Source organism: Gadus morhua, chromosome 4, assembly GCF_902167405.1.
Source record: "Gadus morhua chromosome 4, gadMor3.0, whole genome shotgun sequence".
Taxonomy (NCBI): Eukaryota; Metazoa; Chordata; class Actinopteri; order Gadiformes; family Gadidae; genus Gadus; species Gadus morhua.
This window is the reverse complement of record NC_044051.1, coordinates 21,032,752-21,052,935: the sequence shown is the minus strand read 5'-3', so window position 1 is coordinate 21,052,935 and position 20,184 is coordinate 21,032,752. Positions and strand designations below refer to the sequence as shown.

Genomic DNA, 20,184 nt, shown 5'->3' with positions numbered 1-20,184 from the left:
GGGGAGGCGCTTAACAACGGAATGAACCCGTGAGCCTCTTCAAACGACGACCAATCAGAATTGAAGCTCAAGAATGTGTTAGACCGACCTGCCCCCCCCCCCCCCCCCCACACACACACACACACGCGCTCACACACGCACACACACACACACACACACACACACACACACACGCACACGCACACGCACACACACACACACACACACACACACACACACACACACACCTATCCAGCCACATAAGTTCATTCCTCCTCATTCCAGTAATTGGGTTTGATTTATTCTCTAAATTACATTCAATAAAGAAACACTGATTTAATATCTACGGAAGCTTCGACCCGTTTAAAAAATGTTTGATCACCACAATATTTGTCTAATTGTGCGTGCTGTTTGACTGCCTTATAGTAGGCCTAACACACGAGCAGACAGCTGCTGATGTATGGGACAGAGACAGACCGGCCCCAAATCAGGGAACTAGATCAGCTATATCCTTCTGTGGAGCATAATGTTACAAGGTCTATCTGCTGTTTGTATAACCCTATCCCACAGGCCACAGGGTCGCATCTTCCGTTCACTCCTGCATCTGTGAACCCTGTATCTAACCAGCCGCATAAGAAAGTTTATATATTTGAAGTAGGCTCATTTTCTACACCATTAGGCTTTCATGCAATTAGTGCCAAATCAATAAGCCTTTATTAAATGCTAATTATTAGGCTATATCAGTATGAAATACAAGGGGGCTCGTTTAGTATCGTGTTCAGGGCCAGACTGTAGGAAGGAGTAGGGAGGGATGATCTGTGGGCACATTTGTGTAATTCGTCGGTGGTTGGACGTGTTAACTTCAATCGTGACAGTTTTTTTTTTTTTCATATACAGGGACACATGTACGAGGGGCGCGAACGGGACTGACAGCCTGACGCAAGTATACAGACCCCCCTCAAACCTCTCCCCTCAACCCCACACCCACACCCACACACATTTATAGCACACATTAGGGGTTTAGCAGATGTATTGTATGGATTTTTCCTAAACATATCGAAATTATCGTATTCAGCCTCAACGTTTTGCTCCAGTCTATTTGAGGCTTCGCCTCATTAAACCAATAACTCTATTAGCAGCCTTTCACCAAGCGTCAGCCCCCCAGATATATTGAAGCTCTATAAAAAACTGCATCGGGCAGATGTGAGGATGTTCGGCGAAGGCAGCTTTATTATGTAGTGAAGAAGAATAGAACCTTTGTGGCACAAAGGAGTCGTCCGAGCGTAAACCGCTCCGTGTTTTTTGGGACCTTTCTCTCGTGCCATCGGCTCCACCTGCGGCCTGCTCGTCCACTGATGGTCGCCGACCGGCACGTGCAGCGGTCTGGTCGGACCCTCCTCGTCTGCACGCGCCCGGATCCGTTGCAGACCCATGGACCGATCCATTCATGGTGGTTCGTATTAAAAAGGCAAATGTTGGAAGAAAGATCAGTGATTTGAGAAGCAAGATATTCGCTGGTCTGCGACTGAATCAGCTATTATACATCCCAGTTGGTAAATGCCTTTTTGATTGTTTCTTAGTTTGTAGTGTTTTATCGATAGAAATTAAGTCCGATCTTCAAGCGTGTTGGAACCAGAGCGATCCTCCCTGTGTCTGTCTCCGGGGTGGGTCTCCCGCTCCCCGTTCAGAGCGGCGGGATGGCGTGATGGATGGGAGCTTACGACCCAAGCGCCGCATGCTCTATAGCTGAACAAACAACCGTTTGATACCGGCTCACACGGTGTTACAGACACCACAGGGAAAAAAGAGAAAGGTGCCGCGAGTTGCGAAGCCTTAAATGAAGGGACATAATTAAATATTATATGACCATTATACTATTTTTTTATAGACTTAATATGTATTTGAAAGCACACAACATTTGGACCTTATATAGCTTTTCTCAGGGCTACTTGGCAAGCACGATTATACAGAAAGTTACACAATTGGAATAATATGCAATAAGCTATATAATTCCGTTTTGTTAAGGCCTTTAGTCTACTCAAGTCTAGTTAATAAGGGCTAAACATCGGAACTGTTGGGCTGCACTTCATTTGAAAGGGATATAGGCTAATCAACCTTTTCTTCTACAGAAGTAGACCCATTTAATATCCAGCAATTATCAGGCCTCATAAAACAGCATCCTACCTAATAAGCCTAATAATTATAATTATTTTATTTATTATTTATTATTATTATTTATTATTATTGATGATATGGAATATTATATACACACACACACACACACACACACACACACACACACACACACACACACACACACACACACACACACACACACACATATATATATATATATATATATAGGACTATATAATATTCCATTTGTTTCCCCAAAATCGGACAACATACATACTTAATTCATATGGATAGTGATTGTATCTCGATGAGGCCCTGTGTGCTGACAGGCCTCTCGTTAGGGTAAGGGTAACCAGGACCAGACGTGAGGCTCCTGTCTCCCAGCAGGTTTCTCTGCGCCCTCATCCATCTCCTACGTGATGGAAACACAAACAGGCAAACAAACCAACACAACACGAGGTAATGCGGCGCATCTGAGGGGAAAGCAGACATTTGCACGCGCCCTGGAGATGAGGAGTGACTTTTGATAAAACATAAAAGAAAACAAAAACATGAATTATAGGCCAATGTTATTTGTGAGTTGTAAATCCCAGTTCTGAGGAGTCATCATGCATGGCCTTTATTCACACTCGGGTACTTGGAGCCTTTACTTCTTCACTTCGTTTCTTTCACCATGTTTTGATAAATAACATTCCCTGATTTGTTTTGTGCTTTCCCTCCTCTTTTCTTCTCGGGTCCGCTCGGCAGTCTGTCCGCCCTACTGGACGTCGGCATTCACTCAATTAGAGATTTCTATATGGAGGGAGGGATGGAGAGAGGGAAGGAGGGAGAGGGAGAAAAAAAATCGATCTTCCATCTGCACAATCGCACGTTTAACAAATTCAATTCTTGTTTGGTGCGGGTGATTTGGTGACAGTCGGAGGATTAGAAGTAATAAGTTGTTGTGTTTGAGCATGAGGCTGAGAGGCGAAGTGGTGCGCTGGAGGAAGGCGCGCGTTGGGCCAGACGTCCATCAGCTGTCCGTCCGCCGGCTCCGACCACACAGCAGGCTGCAGCAGGAACCCCCGTACGCATCTCATGCCTTAATTATCGCCACTGCCCTGCAAGGACTCGATTAGACCGTGATTTATCCGAAAGAAATATAATTATGACTGCAAATAAAATAATCAGCATTGAAGAGCGATTCTCTTAACAAGAGGGAGCGGCTGGGCGTCACGGAGCCGTGGCGCCTCATTAGAGCTGATGAGACTCGGGTGATCCCGGCCTTATCCAAATGTGTCCAATAAGGAGCAAGACAAATGGAACCCTAATTTGTCTGGACGCTGAGTTTATCTAATATTTCAGCTCGTTTTTTTTCTTCTCCCATGCATTCCCAATATCTTGCCCAGTGTTGAATACTTTTTTACAAGATAATATTTGCAATTTGATGCACCGCTATTCTTGTAGAATAGGCCTACATGTAGCTGATTTCTGAAGAAATAAGTCGATCGAAGCTCCGTATGTAAAGTTTATATTTTGTTCATCATACAGGTTTTGACATGCAGATCTTAAAGCATGCAGGAACATGGCTGACCATCGATTTTCATTATTGATATTGCAGAAGAGTTCTGTGCAGAGGATAAAATGATGCAAGCTGATTTTTCAAATGAAATATTCCCCTTTCCAGTATAATTCAAATGTGTAAAATATACCCCAAACTTTGCAATATAACAATGACTATAAATAAATTATGTGAAATAATTCCACATTTGTTAGAACTGGTTGAGCAGACAATAAGGCAATGCTCAAACAAAAAACACGCTGATATTAAAACATACGATTTCATAAGCAAGTAAAACACAATTTTTATTTTGAAAGCGAAAACAACTGAACACAACACAATGTGTTCATTTTAATGGTCTTGGGTTTGTCTACAGTGAAGTGAAACACGTAAAAAAGGAGTGGCGGGTCGACGATGGTAATTGCAAGGAGGCCGACTGATTCTGATTGCTCCCGTGTTTCCAAACAAGGCCTGACGAAAGGAATGGATATTTTAGTGGTGCATCGCACGGCAAGAACATCATCCTTCAAGCTTCACTGAGTCCAATATGCTCCTGGCCTCTATGTACTCCTCTGATTCAGCCAAGTCCTCCAGCGTTTCCTGCAGAAACAGAGCACAACCCACACACATAAACTTGTTTTTTTTTCTGGTTTGAAGATACTGGGAATTAGTAAAAAGGACCAAAGGAATTGCAATTCTTTACAATTTCAAAAACATCACATGCACAATGCGAGAAAACAATAGACTTTGCTTTCATTCAATAAACTCCTCTCCACGACGAGATTTGAATGGATACAGAGGATGTTGAGTGGATTAAGCAGGGACCGTGTACTGTAACTGATTCTAGGTCAATAGCTGATATGAAGCTGCTCTGACTGGTACATTAGCATCAGCTCCTTCAAATCCAGAAGTCAATGAGTCTAATGGAACTATCACATATTCCTCTCAATCCAACCTTGCTCGTCAATAGAAGCAGGCCTCGCTGTGCAGCTAAAGTCACCTTATTCAAGCAAAACACATTCAATACATTGAGAATAGTAAGAAATGGCTGCATGAAGAGAAGACTTAACAATGCAAATATGCATGAATACAGCCCATAATGCAAGAAAGAAGAACATGTGCAATATAATAACCTATTGAGGGCCAACGATTGTTATTCATTATATTGATGAACACATTAATCCATTTAGATTTTCTTTTAAGCCTGCAGTTCTTTATTCAGTTTTCACACTAGAAGGCTTCTCATGAATAATACACACCCACCCACCAGTCAATCCATGAAGGGGATATTTTTCTAGACATAATCTTCCTGTAGTCCACTTTAAAACGAACATCGCAGAGGAAAATATAGCCTGAAGATTATGTAACCAACTACAATATAGGATCCCACTCTTTCAGAATGCTTCCATCAAAGTAGGAGCATATTCAAACTTTAGTCATATCTTAGGTCTGATTGCAAATTAGGTCAAGTCTGGGTGAACGGGCCGTTTCACCTTCTGTCACTTAATATTTGTTACATCCAATCTTGTTGTTGGAGGCGGGGCTCCGTAAGAGCTTAATTGGAACACACAAAGTCTTGCCAATGCAGTTATACACATATTCAAATCCCTTCTGAAAACCTATTCCACTTGTGCAAGTAACTTTTCTTCCAGGAAATTCTGCTACAACACAGTCCGACTACTGGACCAGAAATTCTTCCGTTACACAGTAGGACTATTGGACCAGAGGTTCTGCTATAAGTAAGACTGCTGGACCAGAAGTTCTGCTGTAAAACAGTAGGACTGCTGGACCAGGAGTTCTACTATAACCTAGTAGGACTACTGGAGAGGTTCTGCTATAACACAGTAGGACTGCTGGACCAGGAGTTCTGCTGTTACGTACTAGGACTGCTGGATCCCAGATGAAGATCAGAGCGATGTGATATCATGAGGACCTATATTAAACCAGAGGTACTGCCAGGTGGGTGGTGTTCTGGGTGTGATCCTACCATCAGCTGGACCAGGTCTGCGTGGGCCTTGGCCAGACGGCGGTGACAATCTGGGACCATCATCTTGGCCTCCTGGAGAACCTCCACCTGAGGACGCAAAGACGATAACCATGTTAGCAGGGGTCTCACAGGTCTATTCTTGGGGTCACATTAAGATCCCAAATGGATAATGGATTCATTAAATCAGAGTGCTAATTCAGATCCAGTCCACTCTGCATTAAGAAAAGCGGTGTGGCAAAAGACGGGATGAAAGCAGAGTAAAGCGAGCATAAAATTGTCGTTTTCATATTTGAGAAGATATAGCAACTGATTGCAATAATATAAACCTGACAGATGAAAGTAAGCACAAATAATCAAAAAAAAAAATGGAATTTGTGAATCTACTTGGTATCAAAGAAGACTTACACGGATCGATTATCTCCCCAACCCCTAGTTGACAGTCCTGGCAGTTACCATGAACATCTGCGAACTGCATTAAATAAATCCCTACTTTAACCCAGTTCCATACTTCAACCATTACCATTTATTTGTATAACATGTCACACAAACATGGCTCTGAAGTGAAACTATAGAAGTATTGTAAAGTATTTCAACCGCAGGATTCCATTCTCTGTAGTTCCGACGCACTCTTCCAGATGACATGTGAAGGGGCATCACAATGTTATTCCACTACCACTTTATCCCGTCCCCCCCTCGCTGCAAATACCCCCAGCGGGAGCAGCCGGCTGCAGTATAAAACATGCAATGGATGCATTGCTCAGAGCCCAGCAACGCTCCAATCACAAAACCTGAACCACCACACGGTTCAGATGCTGAACCAGAAACTCGGTTCAGGTGCTGGACCAACAACACGGTTCAGGTGCTGGACCAACAACACGGTTCAGGTGCTGGACCAACAACACGGTTCAGGTGCTGGACCAACAACACGGTTCTGGTGCTGGACCAACAACACGGTTCTGGTGCTGGACCAACAACACGGTTCTGATGCTGGACCAACACCACGGTTCTGGTGCTGGACCAACACCACGGTTCTGGTGCTGAACCAACAACACGGTTCTGATGCTGAACCAACAACACAGTTCTGATGCTGAACCAACAACACGGTTCTGATGCTGAACCAACAACACGGTTCTGATGCTGAATAGGGCTGGGCATCGTGGCCAATTTCCTAAATCAATTCGATTTTGATGCATAAGGTTCCAAATCGATTAAAGGGACTCTTACCTTTGTTGCATTTTTACACTTTTTTTGGATAAGGTTAAATTGGTATTAATAAGGTAATAACACTCTAATATGCAAGACAGACCCACCAGGAGTAAAAACAAACAATTATTTTACTCTCATAATATTTAGTGAAAACTTCAACCAATAAAATTCTTCGGACCGAATGACCTTATTGGCCGACAGACCTGTCTGTTTGCTGCATGGATATATAAGGTTTTCCGTCTGCTTCTTGTGGCGCATTCGGGCCCGCGTCATCAAGGCGCGTCCTCAACTAGAGGGTTTGTTTTGATTCCACGGCAGACAGTAGCGAGTAGCGACCGTAGCGACTGACGATGGCAGACCAAAGTCGTCCACGGCGTACTGAAACTGCACCATTCAGTCTGATTAGGGGACTCATCTCGGACTCAGACTCACAGAGTTACCCTCCTCTGGAGCCTCAGGAAGACCTCCAGACTGTTGGCCACCAACTGCACCATTCAGTCCGACAAGGGGACCCGATTCGGCCTCAGAAGCCAAGTGGTCCCGCTCCCCTGGATGATTCTCAGGACCTCCAGACCGTTGGCAACCAACCGCACCACTCAGTCCGATTAGGGGACCCGTTTCGGACTCAGACGCGACGTTGTCCCGCTACTCTGGAGCTCCAGGAAGACCTCAAGACCGTGGGCAACCAACCGCCACACTCAGTCCGATTACGGTACCCATTTCGGACTCAGACGCGACGTTGTCCCGCTACTCTGGAGCTCCAGGAAGACCTCCAGACCGTTGGCAAACAACCGCACTATTCAGTCAGATTAGGGGACCCATTTCGGCCTCAGACGCTACGTTGTCCCGCCACTCTGTTTGTAATGCTCATACACGTTTCTATATTATGACCCCTGGGAGTCTAAACATAACCCATGGGAGTCTAGAACTTTTGTGCTGTAGCGACCCTGGGACAGTTAAATAGTTTGTGTGTTATGTGTTACATTATATTTCGTTGTCCGTTATGCCAGTTGTTCTATGTGCATGTATTGTAATGTTCTTCTTGTCAATCAGCGTGGGGGCGAATCATTAGGTCAGCTGGGGGAGGGCCTTGGAAGAACAGGAGGGTGGGGGCCTGCACGCGAGTGAGACCGTGTTGGGGGTTGCCGGGGTAACCGGGGTTTGTTTTGTGTCGGTTTTCTGCCGTTGGTTACAATGTTACGGGTTTCAGTGACCTGGTTTTGGTTCATTAAAACTACCTTCAACTACTAATGACTCGACATCATTATGTCACCGGCGAGGTCGTTACAGTACTCGTTAAAAAATAACGCTTAGTTTTGTACTTGTAAAAAATAACGCTTAGGGGGTGGGGCATTGGAGGAAGGCGGGATGATTTGAATGTGCTGTAATTCTCAAATGCAACAAAGGTGAGAGTCCCTTTAATCACGTTTCGATTTAATCCGCTCTTAAATAATGAAAAAGGCTCAACCGTGTTCCAAAATACAAATATACTTAATGTTTTCTCTTCATCTCAAACAGGTTTTAAGTGCAAACTTAAATTGGACAGTTTAAACTTGAGCTTTAAATAAAACTGTCTCAAGTCTCAAAAGTGTAATTTTGAAATTAGAAAGGAATTGCAAGTGAAAGTATACTTGAACTACAACATTCCATCACTGCCAATAGCATTAAGGCATTGTTTCTTAAAGTGCAAAAATAATAATGTTAACAAAGAAAAAATAAATAAAATCCATCTCATGCCCTATGAATCGAATATGCAAAATTTAAATGAAATCGATCCAAAATCGATTAAATCGATTTATTTACCCAGCTCTAATGCTTGAACAACGGTTCTGGTGCTGAACCAACAACACGGTTCTGGTGCTGAACCAACAACACGGTTCTGGTGCTGGACCAACAACACGGTTCTGGTGCTGGACCAACAACACAGTTCTTAATTCACCTATCCCCGCCTCAGTCCAACCGGCCCCGCCTCAGTCCACCTGGCCACACTTGAATGCACCTGGCACGCCATAATCCCAACCCCTGCTCAGCACCTCACCATCCTGAATGGCACCCGCTGAACCACAAGATGGAAATGATCCATAATTCAATCAAATTGTGCAATGTTATTATATGTACTGTATAGTTGTACTTGTTCATGTAAACAGTATGACAAGCTTTATCATACACCTGTTGAGGACGGACTGACGCGCCTGCTGCAGGCGAGGGGGAAGAGAGACACGCTAGAGTGTTGATGAATGAGGAGAACGCAACGGGCCAGCAGACTATCAGGAGGCCTTCAATTACCAGCCGTGTCCGCAGTTCCCAAAAGTCGCATCATTTAATGACGTCAGGATGATTACCAATGACACCCAAGCCAAAGTCTCGCATTATTATTGTGGACCCACCGTGGTTCACAACGAGGAACAGAATCTTACAGGAAGATCTCTGCTCAGTCATGAAATGCACAAAGCTCTAGGCCCAGTTAACACAAGGGATGATCTTGGTTCAACAACAGTTTTACAATCTAGATTGTATAACTCAAATTATTTTACGCCAATTAAAGCATATTTTTAAGCCAATTAAGTCAAAATACATGACACTTCTTTTACCATCATAAACATACAATACTTATGTTAGGCATGTCCTATTAACATCGATCCCATATGCGATCCAAACTGCGTCCACCGACCCCATCTACATCCAACCCTCAAGAAGAACAGTCGCCAACTAAATCCACAGCTTGTAAGACTCTGAAGAAAAGTTAAAGGAGTTGATATTGGCACAAGCTGAGCTTGTTACACTGACTGGGTCCACGATCCTCAGGGAGTAACCATAGCAATTTAGGGGGTTACAGCACACCTCATTGATAAGGGATGGAAACCTACCTAGTACTCGCCAACGTGATGAAGACGGAGGATAGCCACGGCACAGATACCAATGATTTGATTGCGGTGGCAAGGAACCGGGAGTCAAGGATAAGATGTCAGATAACATGAAAGCTGCAGTGAAGAATCTTCCTTTCCATCATTCCATGTACTGAATCATACAGAGAACGAATACAGACAACCTCGATGACTGCGGGTTCCTCAACGCTCTCAGCAAATTTAGTAAGAAGTAGGGCAGATCAAGCCTAGCAGCGCTAACGCCGCAGAGCTGAGGAGATGGCTAGTCACAGCCCAAGAGGTGGCTGAGCCCCTCCAGGACCCAGGTGGAGGTAATTGGTCATGAACAATGCATTGCATGCTAGTTTTAATACACCTCGTTGTCTCTGTTCATACCTGTATTGAAATATACGTGATGTTCTGCATAAATAACACACAAAGTGTAATTTGATAAATTAGTTTCTTAAAATCATTCAACAGCCCTAGTTATAAATCTTAACGATAATGACATGCATTACCAAATCCCGTTCATACCAGCCCCAACACCCATGTACCTGTTTACTGAGGACATGAGGACACAAGTCCTTATCTTCCACCTTGAGGCGTTCAATCTTGTCTTCCTGCTGCTTGACCTCTTTTATGTACATGACCTCCTCCTTGGCCAACCTGCACAAACAGGACGCAAATGAGACAACACGCCAACCACAGTTCAACGTCCCGCCAGCGCCGCCACGGTGTTACATTGTCACTTGACACATAAAACATACACGTCCCCGTCTCTCAGACAAGCAATAAAGGGGGGGGGGGGGGGGGCTGTGATGGTCACCTTTCATAGGGTGGGCCATCCATCCTGATTACCCCCTCCCCACCCCCCTCAACATGTGTCAGAGTGAGGACGGAGTCAGATCATCAGCTGTAGGCGGGCCAGATATACAGCTCCACCACCCCATCAGTCCTCTTCATGGTGGTACACTGCACTGCGTAGGGCAGTGATGCAGATGCAGTCATTTAGACGGCACTAGACGGCACTTGTAACGGATCTCACCGTTACAAACAGCTTTTGTACTTTTGTTGAATGAACAAGGGTGTTGACAGAATATAATAAGCTAAGACCGAAAAGCACCTTTATGTACATTCTGTCCAATGTGATTCCAGATTCAGTTCATAAATATATGAATTGTTCAACCCTCGTTAGAAGAAACAAGGCTTTGGTTAGTGGCAATACAAAATCATGTACCCTGGATAACTTGTAGCCGGTACTTCAGTACCTCAAGTACAGCTGTGAGCACGAGCAGCAGGATGATACTCTATCCATCAACACGCACACACACTTCTCCCCCATATCCAACCACACACACACACACACACACGTCTTTTTGTAGAGATTAATTGATCATCAATTTAGGCCCTAATTTGGACCAAGTCAGGTGGTAAATGGCCCACTTTTCCTTGATTGTTAGTGAAAATTGAGGCTTGAGTACATTGATACATTTTGATTATCAATTAGGGGCCAAATGGAACTAAACACATTAAATAGATTCCGACCTTCATTGGCATAATGGAGTTTGAAAATATCCCTATTGATAATGATTCACAACTAATAGTATTATTCCGGCTGCGCTTGCTCATCAGAATGACAAAGCAAAATAATTTCTCAGTAGTATCAGTCCTGTGCACGCGAGTGCTCCTCCATTAATCAGCCATATTACTGGGACCCAACGCCCAGCCACGGGCATATTTTACTATCAATTACCGCTCCTTTTAATACCTTCCACCTCAAGATCGCCCTGAAACTGGTCGCATATGCAGGAGCAGTGTGTCTTCCCATCTCCCCACGCTGGAATGAGGGATGCCACTCTTCTGGAAAGTCACAGCATTGAGTGGAGGGTGGGGCGGGGGAAAGGGGGGCGATGAGATGGAGGAAGGTGGGAATCATTTGAATAAAACTGAAGGACAGTCTAATAACAAAATGTCCACCCCCCACCACCACGAGCCAACCCTGATGTTAATTTCTTATTTCTCCCAGACTACAGCTCGATGGAGAACGCCGGGTGGGTGGTCCGGGCTGGTTTTAAATGGACCTGCCACCCCGGGCTTAATGGAAAAGGCAGCTCTCTGGAAAATGAAAAAAAAAAGGGAATTAGAGCCCCGACAGTCGTCGGCCGCCTTCCTCCGAGGAACTGTATCTTTGAGCCGCGGCGCATCTCCGAGCCCAGGACCGCAATGACAAAGGCAAATTACGGTTGTCATTTTATTAAGAGCGTCCGCCTGCCTGGCAAGGGTCCCGCTGAGTGCAATGTTCAGAGAGGCACCGCGAGGAGGAGGAAGGGCCAAGCATAAGAGAGCCCTGCTGAACGGAGGAGGGCTGGGGGGAGGGGGGCACCAGAGACATGTAGGGAGCCAGCAGGCGGCAGGCAGGGAGAGACTGCAGATTTGAAGGGGTGTGAAATGATGATAAGCATGTCAACATTGGCGATGACACCTATTTTACACCGACGGAAGCGCCACAAGTCAGGACAGGAAGAAACACCGGAGAACCTGTTTGTTGGATAAGAACTCTAAACGGAATGAGTGCATCTGGGTAGAAGAGGTTTACACACAATCCACGATGCCCAAGATACATTGAAATTAGGGCCGGGCGATTTGGCCCGATTTTTTTTATTGTTGGTTTCAAACTAATGGACAATTTCATTCAAACCTTAACAAACTAAAATACCTAAATATATCTATCTTTTGCAGCATCTTAATGTTGCATTGAAGTTGCAAATCGCAACATCTCGAAATCCTGGAGGGTCTGATATAACAGGTAGGCAGAGTAGGGGCGCTTAGTGTTTTGGGGGGAGTCGAAAAAATAGGATTTTTTTGCTAAATTAAGGTCTTATTTCAGTAACTTTTAAGACGCGTCTGTTTTTTCTTATCAGAAGTAAGGGCACCCGACTGTGGCATCCGATCACAGATGCGGGCGTATATGGGCATATGGTCCCCATTTATACAGTAGGACAGAGGTGTTCATTAACCAATCAACGTGAATTGAGAACGGTGTCGCAATAGTAACCAACCACCGGATCTTTCCCTTAAATTTGACCAGTGGCGTCGTCTTGAACTGCAACAACTTCAACTACCTTCCGCCTTATTACTTCAAGCGATTCAAGCGTTCATGCAGCATGTGTGCGTCCAACGTTTCACACTTTACAAGGAAAATAACGGCGAAAAATCACAAAAAGGGGTCGGCTTAACTCAGGAGGTAGAGTAGTTGTCTTGTAACCAAAAGGTTGCTGGTTCAATCCCCAGCTCCTCCTAGCTGAGTGTTGATGCGTCTCTGAGCAAGACACCTAACGCTAACTGCTCCTGACGAGCTGGCTGTCGCTTTGCATGGTTGACTCTACCGTCGGTGTGCCAATGTGTGTATTAAACGATGTAATTCGCTTTGGCTAAAAGCGTCTGTTTAACTTCCATCAAATCTTTAACTTGATGATTTGACTTATATGATTTATTATATAAGTCAAATCAAAGGTTAAAGGGATATACTTTACCCTTGTGTTCTTTTCTTGCCCGTGTGGGGGCTTGGGTAAAGGGGGCTGTCATGAATATTTGGCCTGTTAAGCCCTTTGAGACTAATGTGATTAAGGGCTATACAAATAAAATTGAATTGAAATTTAATTGTGTATTGCAAATTAACTTGGCCTCTCCCGCCAATTCTAAACTCTCCACGATGGTCACAGTCCTTCACCTTTGTTGTTACCTACCAGCCGACGTCGAGATATTTTCCTATACACTAAAATAAGTTACATTTTTCCTCATTCAACAATGATAGCTGCTGAATATGTACAGGTGCTAGTCAAATTATTAGAATATCATGAAAAAGTTGATTTATTTCAGTAATTATATTCAGAACGTGAAACTTACATATTATATCAATTCATTACACACAGTGATATATTTGAAATGTTTATTTCTTTTAATTTGGATGATTAGTACTGACAATTACTGAAAATCCCAAATTCAGTATCTCAGAAAATTAGAATATTAGTTACGACTCGTACAAAAAATGATTTTTTAGAAATGTGGGCCAACTGAAAAGTATGAACATGGAAAGTTTCAGCATGTATGGCAATCAATACTTAGTTGCAGCTCCTTTTGCCTGAATTGCTGCAGCAATACGGCGTGGCATGGAGTCGACCAGTCTGTTGCACTCCTCAGGTGTTATGAGAGCCCAGGTTGCTTTAATAGTGGCCTTCAGCTCTTCAGCATTGTTGGGTCTGGCATCTCGCATCTTCCGCTTCACAATACCCCATAGGTTTTCTATGGGGTTAAGGTCAGGTGAGTTTGCAGGCCAATCAAGAAGAGGGATACCATGGTCCTTAGACCAGGTACTGGTAGATTTGGCACTGTGTGCAGGTGCCAAGTCATGTTGGAAAATGAAATCGTCACCTCCATAAAGTTGGTCCGCGGCAGGCAGCATAAAGTGTTCTAAAACTTCCTGGTAGACTGCTGCATTGACCCTGGACCTCAGGAAACACAGTGGACCAACAGCAGCAGATGACATGGCACCCCAGACCATTACTGACTGTGGAAATTTTACACTGGACTTCAGGCAACGTGGATTCTGTGCCTCTCCTGTCTTCCTCCAGACTCTGGGACCTTGATTTCCAAAGGAGATACAAAATTTACTTTCATCTGAAAACATAACTTTGGACCACTCAGCAGCAGTCCAGTCCTTTTTGTCTTGAGCCCAGGCGAGACGCTTTTGACGTTGTCTCTTATTCAAGAGTGGCTTTACACGAGGAATGCGACAGCTGAAGCCCATATCTTGCATACGTCGGTGTGTGGTGCTTCTTGAAGCACTGACTCCAGCAACAGTCCACTCTTTGTGGATCTCCCCCACATTTTTGAATCGGTTTTGTTTGACAATCCTCTCCAGGGCGCGTTTATCCCTCTTGCTTGTACACTCTTTTCTACCACATCTTTTTCTTCCCTTCGCCTCTCTATTAATGTGCTTGGACACAGAGCTCTGGGAACATCCAACCTCTTTGGCAATGACCTTTTGTGTCTTGCCCTCCTTCTTTAAAGTATCAATGGTCATCTTTTGGACAGTTGTCAAGTCAGCAGTCTTCCCCATGATTGTGTGTCATACAGAATCAAAACGAGAGACCATTTAAAGGCTTTTCCAGGTGTTTTGAGTTAGTTAGCTAATTAGAGTGTGGCACCAGGTGTCTTCAATATCTGACCTTTTCACCATATTCTAATTTTCTGAGATGTTGAATTTAGGGTTTTCATTGGTTGTCAGCTATACTCATCTTCTTTTTGGCAAAAAACACTTATAATTTATCAGTCTGTTTGGAATGAATGTATACATTCTACAGGTTTGACTTTCTAAATGGAATTAATGAAATAAATCAACTTTTTCATGATATTCTAATAATATGACCAGCACCTGTATATTAGAATGCAACCTTTGTTTTTCCATTGGATTAGCGATGGAGAAAACGGGAGTGTTGATTGTACAGTAATGAAAAATAAACATTTATAGGAATTGATATGAAAAAAAGTGGTAAGTGCTATCTCTAATCAGCTAACAGTTGATCAAAAATGAACAGATCAACAATTTACCATTACCGACCCACTACAGGCAACGGTTTGCAATCCAAACCCAATCAATATAGCAACGTAGAAAAGGTCCATTGGCAGTAGTAATGCGCGATATAAACGATATACGATATGAGCGATAAAAAATGGCCTACGATAGTGATTTTATTTCTATCGCTCTATCACGATAATGCATGTTGATGACGCAAAATACAAATTTTAATTTTCGGTTTGGTACGGTTCCATTTCAAATTGCAACTTTCGCAACAGTGCCAGAATTTGTCAACAAACTCGCATGTGTGCAAAGAACGTTAAATCATTGGACAAAAAGGTCCGGGGCGGGGTAAAGCGCCGGTGAAAGTTAACATATCCAGCGTGATATACATTGATCTGCGGACCGGTCCAACTCCTTCTCCCTCAACCTGACTCAGAATGTGTTAAATGCATCGGCATTTTTATGTATATTTTCCAGCATACTTTTTATTCGCTTTTGTCGGACCGTCGGGCGAAATTGAGTCGTGGCTCAACATGGAACAAAGAGGAGACGGAATGTCTTTTGGATAACTTTTTGTCCAATAGACGTTCCGTCTCCTCTTTGCTCAATGTTGAGCCACGATTCATTTTCACCCGACGGTCCGACAACGTTCTGCTAATTTTGGAGTTAACGCTAATCAAACAATAATTCTTATAATGCGCGCGGCTGAGCGGGTGCCTGTTACGTCCAAAGAGGCGTATGATTTTTAGAACTTGATCGGACCGAGGTGCGTTCGCTTTCACATCTCAAGCGAATCGCACCAGGGTTTGTTTTGAAGCGACCCGAGACCACCTCTCGGGCTGGGTCTCGGACTGGCTGTTTGGTCCGTTCCCGAGTTTGATGGTTTATTTGCAACAGCCCAGAATGTCCGCACCAAGGGACTGAACTCATTTAGTGCGCACTAGACACGGGAATCAATTCAAAAGGACAAAATCTGTATCAAATAGACAAGCAACGGCTTGGCTGTTCCTCTTTCACACTATGGAACACAACCTCTGTTTGATCGATAAAAAATATCACGTGATCGACAAAATTCTTAACAATCAATGATTGATCATCAATTAATCATGCCCATCCCTAATTGTCAGTACAGTGTCTGTTCCTTATCTAAAAAGAGACCAGTTTTTCCTGTTCTCTGCATCTTGGGTGGAATTTAAGAACCAAGGACTTAAACTAAGTGTAGTGCCTTTTAGAATGGTTTGCACTAAAGGAAAGAAACCCAATACTTGACGCTTTTTCTTTGTTAAAGTCTCTGCAGCTATTGTGCTTGATTTTTATTTATCTGCAACATTATGTTAAATGATTACAGTGTTGCACAATAAATGTTCTCAAAATGACATACTTAATTTCTCATTTCTAATACATTTAGCAGTTTGGCTTTCCTTAGGGTCTATGTAACCTTTTCTGAAATGGTTATTTTATGATTTTTATATCGTGATATATATCGTTATCGCAAGAGGCTGCAATGTATATCGCAATATGGATTTTAGGCCATATCGCCCATCCCTAATTGGCAGTAGGACAATATTAATGCGATGTTTTTCAAGGGAGCACATTATGCTAATAGAAATGTAAAGCTTTTGAATATTTAGCATGATAAGAAAGGTTGCCCATTTGCACCATAACGGAGGCCTGAACACTCACATTGCTATATGAATATCTGCAGGTGATAACCAATGTGTTACCAATTCAAATTTCTGTTTCAAATTTAGAATCCCACATGTAATCGTGATGTAAAATATGTTTGCATAAAGGTGCAAATGCATCGATTAAATTGGAACGTTTTTCTGATCATTTTGTACTTTGGCCAAGACACGTGACAGGAACATGACTTCACACAACACCAACAACGATGGGATGGATTTATAACATTTGTGAAACAAGACGGGTCTTTAATACAAACTATATCTATGGTTTATATATTTGAACCTTTGTTACATGTATTTGTCAATGGGTCCGTAATTGATTTCTCAATAAAAGAAGCGTAGCTAGCTAGCATCAAATACCTCACCCATGTATGAGGTACTACTAGCAAGCTAACTTTGGCTATATTTTGAAATACCATAACGACATTAAATGCGAAAGGCAATCCTGCTATGAATTAAACTAATTGATATAGGGAATGTCAGGTTGCTTGAATAACCAGTGCTAGATACATACACCAAGATGACAAGAACTGCTTGTAATGCTAGCCGAGCTATGTTGTCTGTAGCTCTCAGAGCTAAGGTACCACGCTACTGTCTCTGTACAAAGCTCTGCATCTTTCACATTTCAAACATCGAACAACGGGCTTACCGTTTTACAACACCGGTCTTTATCTTCACCTGCCGTATTCTTGGGTCTGCCATTTCGTAGTGTTTTGGATAGCCTTGCTGCGCTGTAAAGGAGTGAGTGATGCTGGAGAATTATGCGTATGGGTACTGCGCCTTGCAAGCAGTGCGCATGCGTGAGGACTGAGTCACGCTCCCCAATTTCTTTACTGCGTTTTCAGTCAAAACCAGCGGTCAGAAACCCGCGACTCTTCCACCCCTGTGGCTCCATGTAGCTTTGCATTTAAAAAGTAAATAAATAATAATAAATATAACCGCAAGCGGTGATTAACGGGGTCCAAGCAAAAGTAAAAGTAAAGAACACACTAATGGAAGATATATAAATATAACATATAATTAATATTCAATATTCAATCATATTTAAGGAAAATTATAAACTTATAAACTTATAAACCTGAACTGCAGCCTCATTCACATGGTCAAAATGTCTATTGATAAGCACACAACATCCAGAAAACTCAAAGCATACATTTCTCAAGTGAATTAAGGGCTTTCTTCAAAGCATATACCTGAAAAATCTTAGTCAAGAACACTAACGGAAGAACTATGAATACAAAGGAAAAATGGTCGCTGAAGAAGTTCCCCTTAATGCCATACTGTGTCTTGGCAGTTCGATTCTTGGAAACTAATGAGCCGGAATCTTGATTGCCTGATGAATTTCAGGTGCTGTTCAATGTTTCTTAAAGGGACACTGTGTAATATTTTAAGTCATTTATTACCTCAAATCAACGTATTCATTCATAAATAAGTCCTCATTGATGTAAAATAATCTCTGCCAAAAATCTCACTTATCCTCCTGAGCGAAGAATAATTAATATGTAGTTACATGGATGGGTGAGCTTCATGGAGGCTTCCATGTTCTTCCGGTCTATGAAATGCCGAGAGGGACAAAAAGCCCTACGTGGTACAGGAAATGCAGACGCGATTTCACTCTGAGCCAGCGTGAATGATGACTGAAATAATTCACTATCTTGCTCGAGGAGTAATTACTCATGCATCAGCTGCTTAAACTAATGATTCAATGCAGTTTGAAATTTGTTTGAAATAACGAACCTCATCATCACTCGAATGACTCGATGAGGTAGTATTAGATGTCGTGACACAGCTTCTTGGCACATACTGCCCACCGTAGTTTTAGAACAAGCGAGCACTATTAGTTTGAATGCAATATACAATTGTACCTAGATGGGAGTACTTTTTACACAGTGTCCCTTTAAATGAGTGCATGACAGAATGTCATGTTCAGCTTGTGGACGTTTGGCTTTTTTATGAAATTGTGGGTAAAGTAAAAAAAAATTGAGCAGAAGACCAAGATGCATCTGATTTTAGAGATTAATACGATGAAAGAATTTTGAGCCCAGGTCAATCTCGTAAGGAGAAATAAGGCTAGGTCATATCTTTTTTTAAATAGCGCCACCTTTGGGTGCAGTATCACAATTTGAGTTTATTAGTAGTGGGGGGTATTGGTATCCACCTAGTTGTATGTTTTTTTATACAATTAAAAAATGGTCATATAAGAAAAATGGGCTAACTGCTCCAACTTTATTGGCCAATGTTTCTCAAATGGAACTAAAGATCTCCTATTATACCACTTTTCTGGTCTGAATTTCTTATTAATGACTCCTATAGAACAACCTGACACGAATCACAGCACAAAAAACTATATCGATTTTCGGGAAACTCTTGCTCTCATCTGGGCGCTTTCAGCATTCTATGTCGACACTCGGCTTCGTCCTTCTCCGCCCCCTCGCTCCCCTCCTGCCAACCCTACTCTGTTGTGATTGGTTACCTTCCGGAAGCGCATGCTGCAGCATTCCCACACATGGAAAATCTGGATTGTTCTACGTAGATAAATCCCGGAAATTTGAACAAGTGAAACGCGACCTACGTCCCTATTTAGCGCTCTGCACAGCCACCCCAGACGGCCAGCAGGGAATACGTCTAATTGCATGTACGTCATTATTTGACACTTTAGTAGGGTTAACATTACTATGAATCATTATAACAACGTTTATAAGTCATAAAAGTCGAAAAAGCATAATAGGTGCGTTCGATGATTCGGTCTAAAGATTTTATGTGGCGATTTTTGTGAATTTTGAATTTTGAATTTTGAGTCTAGGTCAATCTGGTGAGGAGAAATAAGACTAATTAATGATGTCAGTAGGGTGCAGTAGCCTACCACAAATTTCGATTTACGGTGTTGGCTGCAGTATGACTTTTACAGAATTTGAGGAAAAGAAAAAACGTTACAAAAACAATAGGGGCCAAGCAGCTTCGCTGCTCGGACCCCATAATATGTCTTATGTTGGAGATCAAAATGATACTGTTAATATTTTGTCACCTAAAATAAACTTCACATCCCACACATTTCATAGATGCAACAAACTATTGGTTATTTTAAATTAAGCATGACTATATATAAAACGATAGATGCTTTGTTATCTTCATTTAGCTGACAATTTCCAAATCCGGTCAAAAATGTATTGATCATTTTGAATCTAACTTATCTCTAAGATTTATCC

At 42.7% G+C, this 20,184-nt stretch overlaps 1 protein-coding gene across 1 annotated transcript; it reads right to left on the bottom strand.

Annotated features, from left to right (window-relative positions):
- Nucleotides 1-3,608: 3,608 nt before the first annotated feature.
- On the bottom strand, nt 3,609-17,854 carry tbca (tubulin cofactor a). Its single transcript, XM_030354294.1, has 4 exons — nt 17,628-17,854; nt 10,267-10,378; nt 5,643-5,729; nt 3,609-4,255 (listed from the first exon to the last, which is right to left on the bottom strand). Exons 1-4 carry the CDS (start codon nt 17,678-17,680, stop codon nt 4,175-4,177), a joined length of 333 nt encoding a protein of 110 aa, XP_030210154.1. The 5' UTR covers nt 17,681-17,854; the 3' UTR covers nt 3,609-4,174.
- Between the last annotated feature and the right edge of the window lie 2,330 nt (nt 17,855-20,184).